The sequence below is a fragment of the Hylobates moloch genome, unplaced genomic scaffold, assembly GCF_009828535.3.
Source record: "Hylobates moloch isolate HMO894 unplaced genomic scaffold, HMol_V3 SCAFFOLD_1, whole genome shotgun sequence".
Classification (NCBI taxonomy): Eukaryota; Metazoa; Chordata; class Mammalia; order Primates; family Hylobatidae; genus Hylobates; species Hylobates moloch.
The window spans coordinates 104,148,914-104,164,084 of NW_026652276.1; the positions used below are offsets into that span (position 1 = coordinate 104,148,914).

Here is a 15,171-nt window from a genome sequence, read left to right on the forward strand (position 1 = left end):
TTGATCCTGACCCCACCTTAACAGTATTAGCAGGTTCTTTCGCACTCCATCCCAGCTGCACTTAGAGATGAGACATGTTGCTCTGAAATGGTGGGGCTTTGGACCAGCTGTTCCGAGCTGGGATTACCACTGCTTTGATGTTATGGTCATCTGCAAGCTGTGTCAGCTCTTGGAAGGGGGCCATCAAGGTGAAGTCACACCTGTCTGGGCTCTGTTTATTCTTTCAGTCTACCTCAGAGGTGGGGACAGCTTTTAGTACCTGATGTATTACATTATCTGGCTCTTTTTGTGAGACAAAAGAAACAGTGTTTTGTATTGCTTTATGTGGGGAAGGGTAGGATTGCATTTTGGTCTTGATTTCTGTTGCCATTGGTATCTTATCCAAACTGTCTGTGGCCTGGCAGAAGGAGGCATGAGGCATGCTGTTGAAACTTGGTTTTTCATTTTGGTGAAAAACTCTCCTGGCTTACATTCAGGTTCCCTCCCTGTATTATCATATGTCATACATATGTAGTCTGTGAAGAGAAGTTTCCTGATCCCTGTGGGATTTGAGCCCTTCTTAGGACCACTTTGGGCTACAACTGTGTTCCCTACATTATTTTTTCTACCCACAGGAACTATACTGAAGAGTCTGCTTCTGAAGACAGTGAAGATGATGAGAGTGATGAAGAGGAAGAGGAGGAAGAAGAGGAGGAGGAGGAAGAAGATTATGAGGTGGCTGGTTTGCGCTGTAAGTATTTTGTCTGCCTTTGTAGTTGATTTCACAGTCTTCTAAGCTTGGAACGCTTGGAAAGGCTGGCTTGGCAGTAGGTAGTGTGGCCGGCTTGCTCTCTTCCTTTTCTCTCGTGTTGTGACTGTGGCGTAACTTAGCTGCCATGGGTTTAAATGGGTTTCCAAGATGGCGTTTAACTTCCTGCCTGGTAGGAGGGAAGGTGGCTTGATCTCAGTAACATCAACCCACTTGCTCTAAGATTTAGTAGAATTCATGGTCCCAAGTATATTTATACCAAGGCTGCTGATTCTCAGCTCCTCGGCATATGGGGACAATGGGGAAGGAAGATCTCGGCCCATGGCCATCTCTTAACAGTTCTTTTGGCTGTTGTTTTATCGCTGCTTTCAGCAAGTGACTTTTTCTGTCTGGTTACAGTGATTTTCTCCTCTCCTGCAGTGTGCAGGGTTATAGCTTTGCTGGTTTGAAAACAGATGATTATTTGAAGGCTTAGGTGGAAGGATGTTAGGAAGGTTCAGATCTGTTCTCACTAAATGCCAGTAGGAAAAAAGGCATCATCTTTTGTGTTCACTGCATTGACTCTCATTCTCTCATGTTCATTGCTCATGACTGTTGGAGAGTCTGGTGTTTGTGGCTAATGTCCTCCAGTCTAGCCTTTCTTTTAGCAGCCTCCCTCTTTCCAAAATACACTTTTTTTTTTTTTTTTGAGATGGTCTCACTGTTGCCTGGGCTGGAGTGCAGTGGTATGACCTCAGATTACCTCAGTCTCTGCCTCAGCCTCCTGAGTATACAGGCACCTGCCACCACACCTGGCTAATTTTTGTATTTTTAGTAGAGATGGAGTTTCACCACGTTGGCCAGGCTGGTCTCGAACTCCTGAGCTCAAGTGATCTGCCTGCCTCGGCCTCCCAAAGTGCTGGGATTACAGGCATGAGCCACTATGCCCGGCCAATACACTTTTCTTTACAGGTTTGTAGAAAACAGACCACAGATCAAAATTCTAATGAGCTTTTGAAGCAGTGGTACAGTTCCCAAGATCATAGCAGCTCTGAATGGTCATACTTGGTATAAGGAGTGAGAGCGAGGATGCCTGGCATGACCAGTCTCTTACTGTAGTGAGACTGCCAAAACCTAATGACTTTGGGCTTGCACGTCTTCTCCTATCCTCCCACTTTCCGCCCCCCCCCCCCATACTCCAGAGGTGTGATGTGGGACACCTTAAGCTCTCACGTTCATAAGGGCTCTTTTTGTTTGTTCACTACGCCTGATTTTTCAGGTAATCCTAGGGTAAGTGAACAAATGGCCCATCAGTCCTGCATTCAGGGTTATCCTCTTCTGTTGGTCAGTCAGTGACTTGGGCACACCTTTGTTTGGGAACAGATTTTTTTTTTTTTTTGGGATGGGGATCTTGCTCTGTCGCCCAGGCTAGGGTGCACTGGTATGATCACTGCTCACTGTATCCTCGATCTCTCAAGCTCAAGCACTCCTCCTTACCTCAGCCTCCTGAGTAGCTGGGACTACAGGCACGTGCCACCATGCCCGGCTTTTTTGTAGAGACAAGGTCTTGCCATGTTTCCCAGGCTGGTCTTGAACTCTTGGGTTCAAGTGATCCTCCTGCCTTGGCCTCGCAAAGTGCTGGGATTACAAGTGTGAGCCACTGCGCCTGATCTCTCTGAGAGCAGATCCTGAATATGGTAGTATACTGATTCTGTTTATTTTTAAGCTAGTGATTGCTTTCCACTTCTGCGTTGTAGCTCTCTTTCCAAGGAATTGTTTTTCTAAGTTTCCACGGCCTCGACTTGCCAAAAGGATCTGGGAAGTATTTGGTACTTCAGAGCTTTTTGTCAGCTCTATCTTTCAGACCACCAAAGATGTGGTTCCCCAGTGCAGCTCAAGGTTCTAGCACCTAAGCATCAGCTTCTTACCCTTTCTTACTAGCCTGGGCTTGAGCTAGAGACCCTAAAGTAGCTAAGAAGGGGTTATCGTGATCCAGAAATAGAGTGGAAAGTAGTATTTCTCAATTCTTCGTGTCACTGCCTTCCTAGACCTCTGTGTCCAGTGTCATCTCCCCACTCCCCAAGGGAAGGTGGTGGAGAGCCTGGAGCTAATCCTCATGGCGTTGTTTCCCAGGGCTCACTGAGGAATGCCAGTTGGCTTGATGCTGAGCACCTATTGTAAACCTGAGACACAAGTAGTCTCAGTGCCTTTGTGTGTGTGTGTGTGTTTTGTTTTTTTTTTTTTTTTTTTGGGGGGGTGAGATGGAGTTACACCCTTGTTGCCCAGGCTGGAGTGCAGTGGCGTGATCTCGGCTCACTGCAACCTCCGCCTCCCGGGTTCCAGCGATTTTCCTGCCTCAGCCTCCTGAGTAGCTGGGACTACAGGCATGCACCACCATGCCTGGCTAATTTTTGTATTTTTAGTAGAGACGGGGTTTCACCATGTTGGTTAGGCTGGTCTTGAACTCCCGACCTCAGGTGATCTACCCGCCTCAGCCTCCTAAAGTGGTGGGATTACAGGTATGAGCCACCACGCCTGGCCTATACTCTATTCTGTCATTGGGGATCCTGGGCAGGGCTCTTATGGAGGGACTAGCCCTAAATTGTATTTAATGAGGCAGCCTTGTGGCCCTTCATGGAAGTACCAGCTTTTCTCTGAAAAGATTCTGATGGTAAGTGTAGAATAACTCTGGGAATTACAACACAGGGTTTGTTTTACAATCCAGTTCCATCTTACATGTAAATACGTCCATGCGCTCAGGCTGAGCTTGGGCTTTGGGAAATCCAGGCTGACCTATTAGCAGATGGCTTCTCCTGAGTGAGAGTTTACAGTTGATTCCTGCAGGGGCCTCATGGCTGGGAGTAACTGCAGGACGGGGCAGGACAGAAGTACTGAAGGACCTGGCCCTCTGAAGGGCTTTGGCAGTGAGTGAAAGGCACCCATTCTTCATCTGCTGCCACTGCCTTTTAGTGTCCTGTTAGGTAAGGCAAGATAAAATAGCAAGAGCACCTTAAAACGAAAGGAGGCCACTGCTTTCCTTGTCCAGGAAAAGGATTCTCCCTGCACCCCTTTCCCCCATTTCGAAGATGCTCCTCCCTTCACCTTCCGTTGTTCTGTGCTGAATCCATAGTTTTTGTTTCAGTGAGACCTCGAAAGACCATCCGGGGCAAGCACAGCGTCATCCCCCCTGCAGCAAGGTCAGGCCGGCGCCCGGGTAAGAAGCCACACTCTACCAGGAGATCTCAGCCCAAGGCATCACCTGTGGATGATGCTGAGGTGGATGAGCTGGTGAGAATTATTTATCATCCCTTCTCTAACCTTTCTGTTTCTTATTCCCAACCCCAGCAATTAGGAATTCATCAGGCAACAGGTGGGAGGGGAGCCTCCGCCCTCCTCCGTCTTCCCAAACCTGGGAGGCTGGGGAGGCAGATGGGTGAGCCTGTAGGCAGACAGAAGCAGCAGGGCCTCCAGGAACAGCTATGTCCGGCATTCCCCTCCTGTAGCCTGCAAACTAGTTAGCGGGCAGCCTGCAACTTATTAAGGATTTAAAAATAGTATCCATGTGTCTCCAGTGGGCTCAGAGGGGCTGGGTCTTCATTGTGGGAATGTCAGCAATGTTGGAGCCTCACTTACTGTTGAGTCGACAGTTGTTACGGGAGGGACATTACCCTCCCCTCTGCCCCTTAACCAATGTAATTTTAGTAGTTTTTAGATCTCACTTGAGCTTTAAAGAACAAAAAAGAAACTCTTGAAAAGGTGCTTGTTTTGACAGATCAAATTGGAGTTAGGGGCTTAAGGCAGGCCATTCAGGAGATCATAGGGCATTAGAAGATGCTCGGTTTGCCCAGCCTTCACCCCTTGGGCTCTGTGGCCTCTGCTGTGAGTCACAGCTTTGTTATGGCTACCTGGAATGGAGGCCCCGCCCCTTTTCTCTTTGGCCACTTAGCCCTCACATGTCTACGGTGGAAGAGCCCAGGAAGGGAATTGGACCTCTTGCTTTTCTTCCCAGAGGCACCCCACCCCCACAGAATTGGCTGCTGGTGGCCCAGATAGCCTGTTTGGCTTTCTGCAGTGGCTTATTGATGCCCTTCCATGGTGTCTCTGTAACCCCAGGTCCACCTGTTCTCTGAGAGCTGGTGTCCTGTTGACAGTAGCCCCCTTCAGCCGACCTCCAGCAGGGCTGCTGGTAAAGGCAGCCCCCGCTGCCTGCTCTTTGCTGCTTTGATTGCCATGGCCCCGGGGGGAGGCGAGCGGCCCACTGAGGGAGGCAAGCGAGTGGACTACTGGGAAGATGCCTGCCACCTGGGCCGAGGGTGCTCCCTGACTTGAATGTCAGAAGGTTTCAGCACCTCTGCGCCAAGGAAATAGTTGAACTCTCTTCCTTTTTTGAGCAGATACACTTATTTTCTGCCCTGTCCACTCTTCCTCCTGTCTTGAATCTATAACAACATTGTTCTTTCTTTCCTGCCAGGTGCTTCAGACCAAGCGGAGCTCCCGGAGGCAAAGCCTGGAGCTGCAGAAGTGTGAAGAGATCCTCCACAAGATCGTGAAGTACCGCTTCAGCTGGCCCTTCAGGTGAGCGCTGTGTTCTCAGGTGCAGGGGAGAGGAGTGGCCTGGCTGTTTCTAAAAGGTTCCAGAGCCCCTGAGGGGCTCTCAGCCAAGCCCTTGCTTTTCAGGACGTGTCTCAGTGGCAGGGGCACTGCCGTCAAGGCTGTGCAGATTCTCCATTTGGTTCTTCTCCACAGGGAGCCTGTGACCAGAGATGAGGCCGAGGACTACTATGATGTGATCACGCACCCCATGGACTTTCAGACAGTGCAGAACAAATGTTCCTGTGGGAGCTACCGCTCTGTGCAGGAGTTTCTTACTGACATGAAGCAAGTGTTTACCAATGCTGAGGTTTACAACTGCCGTGGCAGCCATGTGCTAAGCTGCATGGCGAAGACAGAACAGTGTCTAGTGGCTCTGTTGCATAAACACCTTCCTGGCCACCCATATGTCCGCAGGAAGCGCAAGAAGTTTCCTGATAGGCTTGCTGAAGATGAAGGGGACAGTGAGCCAGAGCCCGTTGGACAGTCCAGGGGACGAAGACAGAAGAAGTAGAGAGGCAGGGCCGTGGTAAGGGAGCTGAGGTGGGGGGACAGCTAGGGAGGGTGGGAGGGAGGCGAGCGAGGAAGACCGGGAACCTGGAAGAGATCGCAGGGAGTCCAGAAACGCCTGTCATCCCAAGCTTATGCTGTTTTTCTAAAAGCTCTTTATAGGGCTTGATATTGGGTTTGTCCAGAAATATTAAGGGATGAAGAGGGCCATAACCCTCTCTTCTGAGAGTTTCCAGGAGGAGTCTGAGGGTCTAGCTTTTCTGGTGAACCCAGTTCCTGTTCCTGCCTTCTTTCCTAAGGGCCCGCTTGCTCTGGCTTCCACCACAGTGCCAAGCCCCTCTGGTCTCCAGGGGAGGGATTGCTGTGTTACATAGCAGGGTCAGGTGTAATCAGGCCAACAGGGGAGATGGTGGCGATTTTTCTTTTTTAATCTGTATTTATATACGGTCTTGTTTCTTTAAGCCTATACTCTGTCTCTTCCCCCATCTTCCTCTCAGGTGACAGTATCAGTGAGTGCCATACAGAATTCTGTATTCACCAGCATCATGAAACAGTTATGGTCTTTTGAGTTGATCTTGGCAGAGTAAAGGGACGTGTCCTGGAGCCATTCCTGAATCTCTTTCCCCTTCTTTGTGACAGCTCCCCCCACCCCCCAAAAAATAAAAAACCACAAAAAACAAAAAAACTAAGGCACTTCACTTAGAGACTGGAGTCCTGCTTATAATCATGCATATAACCTTTACTTTGATGGATCTGGCCAGAGGGGTGTTGGAGCCCAGCCCACCCACATACCAGTCAAGCTCTTAGGGGAGCAGAAGAAAAGCAGGAAGAATTTAAATGTTTAATTTTTTTTTAAATTGACTTTTCTAGTTATTAAAAGTTGCTTGTTTCAGCAGTGATATTGTATAAAGAACATCTTGTAAGATACTCCTGACATCTCGCTTTGGCACATGTACAGTACAGTTTCTATGATAATGTGTTTGCTCTAACTTCCCTGGCTTCTCCCTCAGCCCATCCACTCTCCTGCAGAGCAGTTGGGTTGGAGGCTCACTGAGGCAAGCAGCAACATTGGAGGGGGGCGGGGCGGTGCTGCGTCCGCTGCCTCCCATGCCCGTTCTGACCTCAGACTTGGAACTCCTCAAGAACCTGAAGATTCCAGTGGTCAGTGTCAGTGGGGGGTGGGAGGAGAGAGCGGCAGAGAAGCTCTGAGAGCCCCTTCCCACAACAAATCTAGCTCTAGTTGTTATATTTAGGCAAAACTTTGTAGTCTTCTTTCCCTTTTATGATGGATTTTGATAAAAGTACAAAACAGGGTTTTTCTTTTTTATCACCTTTGAATTTGGAAATTTTGAGCGCCCAAGCTCTTCTGTACCTATTTAAATTAAAGTCCACCAAGGGGACTGCAGCTCCCAGAACGTGAGAATCAAGCCTCTTAATACTAAACTGCGGAGTGTGGCCCCTGCTTCCCCCGTCCTCCCACCCAAGGACGACGAGGATTGCTCCAGGGCTGCTGGGTAGTTTACCGTCCCTTCTATAGGCATGGAGTTGGCACTGACATCACAGCTTCATAACCCCACCACCGCCAGCTTCCCCTGCCTCCTACATCCAGTCTGTTCTTGTTCATAGTGAGAATCCTTTGTTCCCACTTAAGTGACACCTGAATTGTTGTTTGTTGTTTTTTTTATTGTCTTCAAGGAGGAAGGGCCCCATTAAAGGGTGAACTTGTAATAAATTGGAATTTCAAATAAACCTCATGTACTTGTGTTTATAAAGAAGAAACCATTCTGGTGGCTGTTTCTTTGTGCTCTTTCTTGGTGGGTGGGGGGTGGGTAGTGCTGTCTTGAGTGCTGCTTTCCCACTGACCCTTGGAGCTGGGTCCTCTGAAGGCTTGGCCTCCAGAGTCAGAGGGCCTCTCAGTGTTCTTAACCACAGAAAGAAGTACTCTTTCCAAGCCTCTCCTGGCCCTGTATCCGTCTAAAACCCCGAAAAACTTCATCTGAAACTAGGAATTACGGTGAAAATAGGTTTTTAAGCCTTCAGTATGGGGAAACTTCTGCCAGTTTAAAACCTTTCTCAGGGAAAAAAAAATTTTTTCAGGGGCGGTCAGGCTGTAATGCAGTGGCATGGTCTCAGCTCACTGCAACCTCCATCTCCTGGGTTCAAGCAATTCTCCTGCCTCAGCCTCCCAAGTGATTGGGGTTATAGGGACACGCCACCACGCCTGGCTAAGTTTTTGTATTTGTAGTAGAGCCAGGTTTTCACCGTGTTGTCCAGGCTGGTCCCGAACTCTTGACCTCAGATGATCCACCCGCCTTGGCCTCCCAAAGTGCTGGGATTACAGGTGTGAGCCACCACGCCCAGCCTCAAGGAAAATTTCAAACACAGAAACAGTGAAAAAGTATAATGAATTCCATGCACTCGGCTTTGACAGTTCTACCACATGTCTAATCTTGTTTTATTTATGCCTTCATTTATCTTTAAAAGTCCGACTGGCTGATGTGCGTAGGGTGCTGCTAGGCAGCCGCCCGCCAATGGAATACAGAGGTTTTGCTGAGCCACTGCTGTGGGCCCGATTACTGAGAAATTAAGCTGCCAATTCCTGACCAGCTGAATGAGGTGAAGCTGGTGTAATGGGAAGAGCCTTTGAGGCCTGAGCCTTGGGCGTAGGTTCCGCTGCTGAGCAGCTTTGTGGCCTTGGTAAGCACGGGCGAGCCAGGGCCTACGCAGAGCACTTAGGGAATTTTCGTCCTGCCTGGAGGAAGCGGGCTTGCCCCAACAGCAAATTGAATTTTCCTGCTCATCCGCTCCAGCCTCCAGCTCTGGAGAAGAGAACCGTGCTCCCTCTGTACATTTTCTGCATGGCGACAGTGACACTCGGGGCTCCTAGCCTTCCTCTGTGAAGTCCTGCTCCTCCAGTACTTTTCCCAGGCACACACTAGGATACTGCCTTTGGGTGGTCACTTCTGGTCATGTCCCGGTCTCAGCACACTCTTAGCCACTGCCTCACCAGGCTGTGACCTTGTGGGGCAGCCACTTCACTTTGATGACTGCAAATGGGGGCATGGGAACTCCATCTCTGAGGACAGGGGCCTGAGTCATGCATGACCTGGGAATCAGCTGAGGCCTGTCCTTGTCCTGCACACTCTTCTCCTCAAATTTTGTCTCTGGGGAGGGGACATGGTCAGTAGACTTGGTTGACAGGTGGCATCTGGATTCCAACAGAGCCACTCAGGGGGCACTTCTTCCTGCTGGCCAGGGCATCTCGAGGACACTGAGGAACTCACCTCCCGTTAACTGTGCTCTCCTAACCCCAGCCCTGGGCCTCCTGGCTTTTCAACACCTGGGACTGCTGTGTCTAGGAGCTGCTTCCTTGAGCAGGCGACTTTCTGGGAGCAGGAGGATCTTGGGCTCACCACACACAAGCGCAGACCCACAGGGACAGGCTCAGCCTCCCAAGAGGCTTGTGGGCGTGTGATGCCGCATCTGAAGACCCAAATGCCGGGCACCAGGACCACTAAGGGGAAGACCCGGGCCCAGGCACGCGATGCAAACGCCAGCACATGTGGGTTTCCGAGGTATTTTTGTTTGGCCCTGGAGGGTTCTTTAATGGGCGTGGGGAGAGGTCTGGCAGTGGGAGGGAGGGGTGTTTGTCTCCTCCCCACCCGCTTTGCCCAGCTTCTGGGGACATAACCTTGCCAAGGCATACACCCTGCCTTTCCCCACCAGGACCTAATCGGATCCCCGGTGTGGAACGCACAGAAGCTCTGGAGGCAGACTTGGGTTCAACTCCCAGCTTGGCCTCAAACTACCTGGCTATGTGCTGCAGCGGCCAACCCATCTAAACACTTCCCTTCCGAAACGTGGGGCGAGCAGATCACATGAGAGGGCTGCGTTTCCTTTTTCCCTTTCCTCCAGGGCCTAGGACTTATTTCCATAGCATCTTCCAGGTCTGAGAAAGCTGGCAGGGCCTTGCCCTCCCTCCCAGGTCCTGGCCTCAAAGCACAGCCCCTGGGGCCTGTCTAACCCTGCTACCCCTCTCTGCGCTCCCATCCTGGCTGCCCTGAAAACCAGCACCAGGCTGGTGTCTGCTGAGCAGGACATGGTCACTGACAGCAAGGAAGAAGGGGCAGGTGGGTGCCCTTGGATGCTCATCCTCCCCCTGCCTTTCCCACACCCCGCCTGCCTTGCTCTTCCCAAGTCTCTGGAATCCTCTCCATTCGCTCCAGCTGCCCCCGCCCTGATATAGGTCCTTCCCATCTTCCTTCCACTGCCTGTGAGCCCAGCTCCCTGACGCCTCTGCCCCTCCCCCACCCAGTGTGGGCACTTTACTGCCTCTAACAAGCTCATTCTGTTTCCCACTCAAAGACCCTCGCATGGCCAGGTGCAGTGGCTCACGCCTGTAATCCCAGCACTTTGGGAAGCCAAGGCGGGTGGATCAGTTGAGGCCAGGAGTTCCAGACCAGCCTGGGTAACACGGTGAAACCCCATCTCTACAAAAAAATACAAAAATGAGCCAGGCATGGTGGCGGATGCCACCCGGGCGGCTGAGGCAGGAGAATTGCTTGAACCCGGGAGGCAGAGATTGCAGTGAGCTGAGATCGTGCCACTGCACTCCAGTCTGAGCAACCGAGCGAGACTCTGCCTCAAATTAAACAAAAAACAAAAAAAACCCACATGTGCAGCATTACAAGAAGGTAGGGTCACTTGGCTTTGTTGGTCAGAGGCACATGGGGACTTACTTAATGTGTGCTCTGCGCAAAGGGAAGGATTTAGATGGAGAGGGCGTTCCCCATGCAATAAACGGCCTAAGAACAGGTGCGAGGGCTATAAGTTTCCCTGGGGCACCACTGCGCCTTGTGAGGAGTACCCCTTAACCCCCTCAGCCCGCCATGGTCTTGTTCCTGGGAGCATGACCCAACCTGTTTGATTCTCACTGGATTTTTCTTGTCCCTGTGGGATTGGTGGTTGGGATAGGGCACGAGAGGCCCTGGGTTTGGGGCTCCGCCTCACCATTCATCCTCAGCACCTGAGCGTCTCCCCTCCTGGAGCCTCCCCATGGCTCTAAAGTGAGGCTGGCAGCAGGGCTGGACCGCTGGGATCTCCTGGCACTGACACCAAATGCCAGCCATGTGTAGTAGGCACCCAAGGACAGTAGTAACTAATACTCTGACCTGGCTGGAGTCACAGCAGCCAAGATGGGGCCCTGGGGTCTGACCCCAAGCCAATAGGGGTCTCCAGATGGCCACACGTGCCCAGCTACCCAGTCTGCAGAAACAGGGCAGGCCCTAGCAGCCCTGAGCTACCCCAGCACACAGATGGACATGGGACCTTTCCCCATACCTGCCCTAGTGTGGAGATCTGCACAGCCACCTGAACTGCCTCATTCCCACTGCTGCCATCAGCAACTCAAATCTGACAAGCTTAGGAGCTAGGGGCCCAATTCCCACTCTACTCAAGCTTCCCAGCTCCACGTGCTACCCAGAGGCCCACAGACCAGTACAGCCTCATCTTTACCCCACCTGGAGACACCAGGGAGCAGGCTGGGGCTGCCCTGGTGGGCGCCCCGAGGAGCCAGGCAGACACACCAGCAATTTTCCAAAGCCCCAGGGAGGGGGCCCTCATGACAATATTGACACAGGCTGACGCCTTTACTTTCCACGCCAATGAGGAGAGCAAGGTCCCAGAGAAGGAAAACTCATCCATAGCCTCAAACTGGACTCCCTGGGGCCAGAGGTGGCAGTGTCACCCTGGGGGATTCCCTGAACATCCCGCAGGCGTCCCTGTCTCCATTTGGAAGCACAGAGACGGGCAGGAGGGGAAAACACGCACACATGGTGTCTGGGACTCCTGCAATGCACAGCTGTTCTGGGGGGACTTCCTCCTGATTGGGGGTGCCAGCACCCACCGCCAGCTCTGCTTACAAGAAAGACTCCTGCAGGGCCCTCACTCTCCTACCTTCCCCCCTTCCCAGCCAGAGAGGACTCAGCAGTGCCACGTGGGGGTTTATTCCAGTCACAGCGTCCAGAGGAACACAACAATAAATTACATCATTAAATAAACTCCGGCTGGACCCTTCTGCCCCCTCCTCTCCACATCCTCCACTAGGACCCTGTGGGGACTCGGCCTGGTCCAGCCCCCGCATTAGGGGAGACCCCCATCCCCCCTAATGAGCCTCACGGGGTCCCCGCCCTGATCCTCAGCCCCCGGTGCTCACTTGCCTGACCTTGACAGCTGGGCAGCTGCTAGTCAGCTGTCTCTAGGGGGTGCAGGGGGCAGGGCGTGGAGGGCAAGGAGGGGGCAGCAGCCACCCCGCGCCAGGCCTGTGTACGCTAGAGGTGTGTGGGGTTCTCCAGAGAGGGGTCCGTCTTAGTCATGTGCAAGACCACGGTGGGAGCCTTATAGTGGCAGTGCGTGCCACGTCCGTAGCTCCCGGGGGCCCGGCAGGCCTTGGCCCGGGCCCGGCTAGCTGCTATCTTGCGGTAGCACAGGCTCTGCCAGGTCTGGAAAGTCTTGGAGCTCCACACCCAGACGCCGCTGGTGATCCCCACCACCAGTGACATGAAAATTTTGAGCATGAAGACCGCCACGGTAGGCACCGAGCCCTCTGGCAGTGAGCAGTCCCTCCGGCCTCCGGGCCCCGCGGCCGCTGCGCATGGCTGCTCTGTGGCCCGAAGGCGCCAGAAGTCCATGTTGAGGCGTTCGTAGACGTAGCAAACGATGACGCAGGTGGCGGGCACCGTGTAGAGGATGGAGAAGACCCCGATCTTGACCATGAGCTTCTCCAGCTTCTCTGTGTTGGTGCCGCCCGTCTTCATGATCTTGCGGATGTGGAAGAGGGCCACGAAGCCGGTCAGGAGGAAACTACTGCCCAGCACCAGGTAGCCGGAGAGGGGCACCAGCACGAAGCCCGTGAGCGCCGCGGCATCCGTGCTGGCCACGTAGCAGAGCCCGGTCAGCTCATCCCCCGCCACCTTGCGCAGGGTCAGGATGACGATGGTCTTGAGCGCGGGCAGGCCCCAGGCAGCCATGTGGAAGTAGCTGCCGTGGGCCTCGATGGCCTCGTGGCCCCATTTCTTCCCGGCCGCCAGGAACCAGGTGAGCGTCAGGACCACCCACCAAAGCGAGCTGGCCATGCCGAAGTAGTAGAGCAGCAGGAAGACCAGTGTGCAGCCCGTGTTCTCCAGGCCCTCCTGGATCACGTAGAGCGCGCCCGCCTCCTGGTCACAGGCCACGCTCTGCGCTCCGGCCACCGCGCGGATCAGGAAGGCCAGCGAGTAGACGTTGTAGCACATGGAGAGGAAGATGATGGGGCGCTCGGGATACTGGAAGCGGTGGGGCTCCAGCAAGAAGGTGAGCACGGTGAAGGCGGTGGAGAAGAAGCACAGCGCCGACCACACGGCCATCCAGACCAGCGCGAAGTCCTTGTCGCGCCGGGACCAGAACACCTCGACGCCGGGCCCGCAGCGCGGTGCGCACGAGCGGCTCTTCTCCACGTACTGGAACTTCTCGGGATTCTCGCAGGTGCCACTGCCGTCCGAGCCTGGGCCCAGGTCTCCGGGAGGGCGCGCGGGCCGCGGCGCCACGGGCAGCATGCCCAGGCCCTTGTGGGGCTCCGCGGGGCCGGCCGTGGCGTTCTCGGGCGCCTCCATGCACAGCGCGTGCGGGTCGTTGCGCGTGGGCAGCCGGGCACAGTCGAGCGAGTCCGGCCAGCCAAAGTTGAACTGCTCCATGATGGGCGCGCAGCGCAGGCGCGCCTGCTCGCACATGGGCCGGCAGGCGGGAATGGGCGTCGAGACCTGGTCGGTGCACATGGGCGCGTAGAGCGAGCACAGGAAGAAGCGCAGGTGGCTATGGCAGCCGTACTGCACCAGCGGCGCGAACTCTGCCAGCTCGGCGGCCGCCTCGCCCTGCGACGTGTGGCCCAGCAGGTTGGGCATGCGGGTCAGGTTGTAGCCGATGCCGCGGCACATGGGGATCTCCACCGCCTGGCACGGCGCAGCCCCGCGCCCGCGCTCCGGGTCGAAGCGGCCGATCTCCAGTGCCGCGCCGCCCGCCGCCAGCAGCTGCCACAGCAGCAGCGCCCCCCGCAGAGGCGCCACGGCCATTCCGGGCGGCCCGGGCCGAAGGCGGGAGCGCGGCCCCGGCTCACTCGGGCCGAGCTGTCCCGCGCCCCGGTGCCTGCCCGCCACGTCGCGGGGCGCGGGCCATCGCCGAGCCGCCCACGTGTGTCCGGTCGCCCTGGGCAGCGAGCGGGCAGCCGCCCGAGGGACAGGAGCCGCCGAGCCCGCCTAGCCGCCACCGCCGCTGCCACCGGAGCCGCCGCTGAGCCAGAGCCGGCGCAGCCTCCGGGGGCCGAGGCTACCAGCCCCCGGGGCGGGGCTCCGGGCGGACACGCCCAGGGACACGCCCCCCTCTGGGCTTTAAAGGCGCCGCGTCTCCCGGCCACGCGGAGCGCGGGGTGGGGCCGGGCCTGGTGGGTGTCCGCACGCTCGCCTTCCGTTTACACTCGGTTTCTTCCCTTCCCTTGCTGCCTGGGGGAGGCTGCGGGAAGTCCCCGTACCCACACTCTCAGACTGGGTCGCCTAATTTTACTCTAGGAAGGAGACTTTTTTTTTTTTTTGAGACGGAATTTTGCTCTTGTCGCCCAGGCTGGAGTGCAGTGGCGCGATATCGGCTCACTGCAACCTCCGCCTCCCGGGTTCCAGCGATTATCCTGCCTCAGCCTCCCGAGTAGCTGGGATTACAGGAGCCTGCCACCAAGCCACTCTAATTTTTTGTATTTTTAGTAGAGACGGGGTTTCACCATTTTGGCCAGGCTGGTCTCGAACTCCTGACCTCAGGTGATTCACCTACCTCGGCCTCCCAAAGTGCTGGGATTAGAGGCGTGAGCTACCGCGCCCAGCTGGAAGACTTTTTATTTTTGTTTTTAATTGTTACTTCTTTTTAGAGACAGGGTCTCTCTCTGTCGCCCAGGCTGGAGTCCAGTGGAATGACCATAGCTCACTGAAGCCTCCATCTCCTGGGCTCAAGCGACCTTCCCGCCTCAGCCACCAGAGTAGCTGGGATTACAGGTGGGCACCACCACTCCCGGCTAATTTTAAAATGTTTTTGCAGAGACAGGGTCTCACTATGTTACCCAGGCTGGTCTTGAACTCCTGGGCTCAAGGGATGCTCCCACTTCTGCCTCCCAAAGTGCTGGGATTACAGGCGTGCTCCACCGTGCCCGGCCAGGGGAGACCATTTCTAAGGCTTCCCACGTGTGGAAGTCTCTGCCTTGTACTCAGTGGCAGCTCAAATGCAGCGTCTGCCTCTCCCCTGGGTGTATGTGACTTGGGGCTCCTCTC

General features: G+C 54.6%; 2 protein-coding genes across 2 annotated transcripts in view; one reads left to right on the forward strand and one right to left on the reverse strand.

The window, feature by feature from the left end:
- BAZ1B (bromodomain adjacent to zinc finger domain 1B) overlaps window positions 1-6,512 on the forward strand; it is a 71,181-nt gene extending 64,669 nt beyond the window's left edge. The window contains exons 14-18 of the mRNA XM_058437052.1: window positions 615-730; window positions 3,870-4,015; window positions 5,199-5,302; window positions 5,474-5,846; window positions 6,325-6,512. Coding sequence (XP_058293035.1) covers window positions 615-730; window positions 3,870-4,015; window positions 5,199-5,302; window positions 5,474-5,831 — 724 coding nt within the window. The 3' untranslated portion in view covers window positions 5,832-5,846; window positions 6,325-6,512. The remainder of the gene's footprint in view (window positions 1-614; window positions 731-3,869; window positions 4,016-5,198; window positions 5,303-5,473; window positions 5,847-6,324) is intronic.
- Window positions 6,513-11,816: 5,304 nt separating this feature from the next.
- On the reverse strand, window positions 11,817-14,162 carry FZD9 (frizzled class receptor 9). The gene has a single exon (XM_032757118.2). It carries the CDS (start codon window positions 13,930-13,932, stop codon window positions 12,157-12,159), a length of 1,776 nt encoding a protein of 591 aa, XP_032613009.1. The 5' UTR covers window positions 13,933-14,162; the 3' UTR covers window positions 11,817-12,156.
- Between the last annotated feature and the right edge of the window lie 1,009 nt (window positions 14,163-15,171).

Bases quoted from the DNA above. Each gene is read 5' to 3' on its own strand.
- FZD9 (XM_032757118.2), bottom strand. From the start codon at position 13,932: ATGGCCGTGGCGCCTCTGCGGGGGGCGCTGCTGCTGTGGCAGCTGCTG.